This window comes from Rattus norvegicus, chromosome 13, assembly GCF_036323735.1.
Source record: "Rattus norvegicus strain BN/NHsdMcwi chromosome 13, GRCr8, whole genome shotgun sequence".
In the NCBI taxonomy this organism is placed as follows: Eukaryota; Metazoa; Chordata; class Mammalia; order Rodentia; family Muridae; genus Rattus; species Rattus norvegicus.
The window spans coordinates 105800199-105802578 of NC_086031.1; the positions used below are offsets into that span (position 1 = coordinate 105800199).

At 41.8% G+C, this 2380-nt stretch overlaps 1 protein-coding gene across 1 annotated transcript; it reads left to right on the plus strand.

Annotated features, from left to right (window-relative positions):
- The first annotated feature begins 639 nt into the window (after window positions 1-639).
- Rpl37l2 (ribosomal protein L37 like 2) lies at window positions 640-979 on the plus strand. The gene has a single exon (XM_039091508.2). It carries the CDS (start codon window positions 640-642, stop codon window positions 919-921), a length of 282 nt encoding a protein of 93 aa, XP_038947436.1. The 3' UTR covers window positions 922-979.
- Window positions 980-2380: the final 1401 nt, after the last annotated feature.

Sequence of the window (2380 nt, forward strand, 5' to 3'; positions counted from 1 at the left end):
GAGGAGAGGAGAGGAGAGGAGAGGAGAGGAGAGGAGAGGAGAGGAGAGGAGAGGAGAGGAGAGGAGAGGAGAGGAGAGGAGAGGGGAGCCATGCCTAGGAAGAGTGCTGGACAGAGAGGCATAGCCACCATGTGAAGGAGTTGAGAGAGCACAGCCCAGGGGGCTGCTCACCTGGGTCTAAGGCAGCCAAGACAGAACATGGAATTTAATAAGTAATTACTGGAATTACTGTCAGGAGGTAGATTCTATCAGCAGTGGAGGGTAGGCAGTGACCCACCCTAGTGCTGTTTAAGGCATATTAAAATACAAAGGCTCTGTGTGTGTGTTTCATTCAGGAACATAAACCATTTAGACAGGTAGTGAACCCGCCGTCGAGATTTATAATAATTATTTCAACACTGAAGTTTCCCAGCCATTGTGTAAGGTTGAGCAGCAGTGGAGTGTTGCCAGGTGCTCTAAGCCAGTGTGTTGAAACTGAGGGATGTCGCTTATCCTCCCAGCATGATGGCATCCAAACAGAATCATTTCTGGTTAATCAAGTACTGAGTTAGGTCCCAGTGTGACCAAATGTTAGTTGTCTGGTGTCAAGAAAGGCATTTAGTCTCTTCCGGTCTCTTTGGCCTCGCCGGTAGAAGCAAGATGACAAAAGGAACGTCATCCTTTGGAAAGCGTCGCAATAAGACGCACACACTGTGCCGCTGCTGTGGCTCCAAGGCCCACCACCTTCAGAAGTTGACCTGTGGCAAATGTGGCTACCCTGCCAAGTGCAAGAGAAAGTGTAACTGGAGTGCCAAGGCTAAGAGGCGAAACACTCCCGGGACTGGTCGGATGAGGCACCTAAAGATTGTCAGACATGGATTCCGTGAAGGAACAACACCTAAACCCAAGAGGGCAGCTGTTGCAGCATCCAGTTCATCTTGAGGATTTCAATCGGTCATAAAATAAATGTTCTGGTTTCAAAAAAAAAAAAAAAAAGAAAGACATTTAATTCTGTTTACTTGTCTATAGAATGGTCCAACAGAAAGTCTTCTCCAGCTGTTAAGAGAGTATGCATAGCGTAGGGATCGGCAGTAAGTTGGAATCAGGGGACTGGTAAGACAAATGAGTGAATGATGAGAGAACTATGTACTCTGTCATTAGGAAGTACTCAGGAAAGTGGCTGGAAACTTTTTATGGCAATGTAAATAATAAAGTAAACCATGGATCACAGTTCATGGATTCTTTAAGACAAAACTGAGGAGCTCTTTAAACACCCATGTCAAAGGAAACTGCCCTGCAAAACTGTGGCAAGAAGCAAATTACCTTGACTCTGCTAATTTCAAAATACCAGCAAGGCTGGATTTATGTTACATGATATATTTCACAGATAAAAACCAGGGTCCAGAGTTACTAAGGATAGCACGGGGTGAAGGTAGAAACTGCATGCAGGAGACAGGAAGGTGCTGAGTGGTCTGAATATCACAGCAGCTGTAGATAATGGGCAATCAGCTTCTGAAGCAGCAGGAGGGTAAGTGCCCTCACAGACTAGCACACAACCAGACAGTTCCCAAGAATTCTGAGCCCTCAATGGTTAGAAAGTATCTATTCCAATAATTCTCAAAGTAGTCAAGTATTTCCTAAAGTGTGGTCAATCTCAACACTAGGAAGCAAGTTGGTGCCATTCCCACAGAGATGAGATTTGAAAAAGATATAGTATTTATATAGGATCCTAGCCAAAACCACATAACCAAAAATCTAACCACGACATCAGCCAAACCTGCACTAAGGAATGGTTTATAAAGAACTAGCTTGTATTCATTTAAAAAATGTCAATCTCATAAGAGGAATGAAGATAGGCTAATGCACAGTTCCAGAATTTTTTTTTTAAAAAAAGGATGTCACTCTAGAGATAATGTGTGTCCCTGGAATGGATCTCATATTGGGGAAGAGAGGCGCTACAAAGGGCATTATTAAATCAATGTATTATGTATGTATTATGCATGAGATGATAGTACTGTATTAATGTAAGATTTCCTGAATAACCAGCAGTAGTTATTTAGAGACATTATTGTTATTCTTAGGAAGCACTGAAGTTTTTAAGGTAGAGATATAATGTGCAACATCTTCTCAAATTGTATTAAAAACACTTTGAGACAGAAAAAGGGATTGATAAAGTAATGATTAATAGCCCTGCTTTTTATTCCTTTTGTATTGTTCTAGAAATGTAAAATTATGTAAAAAATTAAAAGTTGGTTTTAGGTGCCATGGATCACCTGCATCAGAACCCAGGAGAACTGTATTTGCTAATGAAACAGATTCATAGAATCTGCCACTCAATACTGAATAAGAAATTCTAGGGAAGAGCCTGGCAGAAGGTCATTCACTGTGGAGTGCTTGCCTA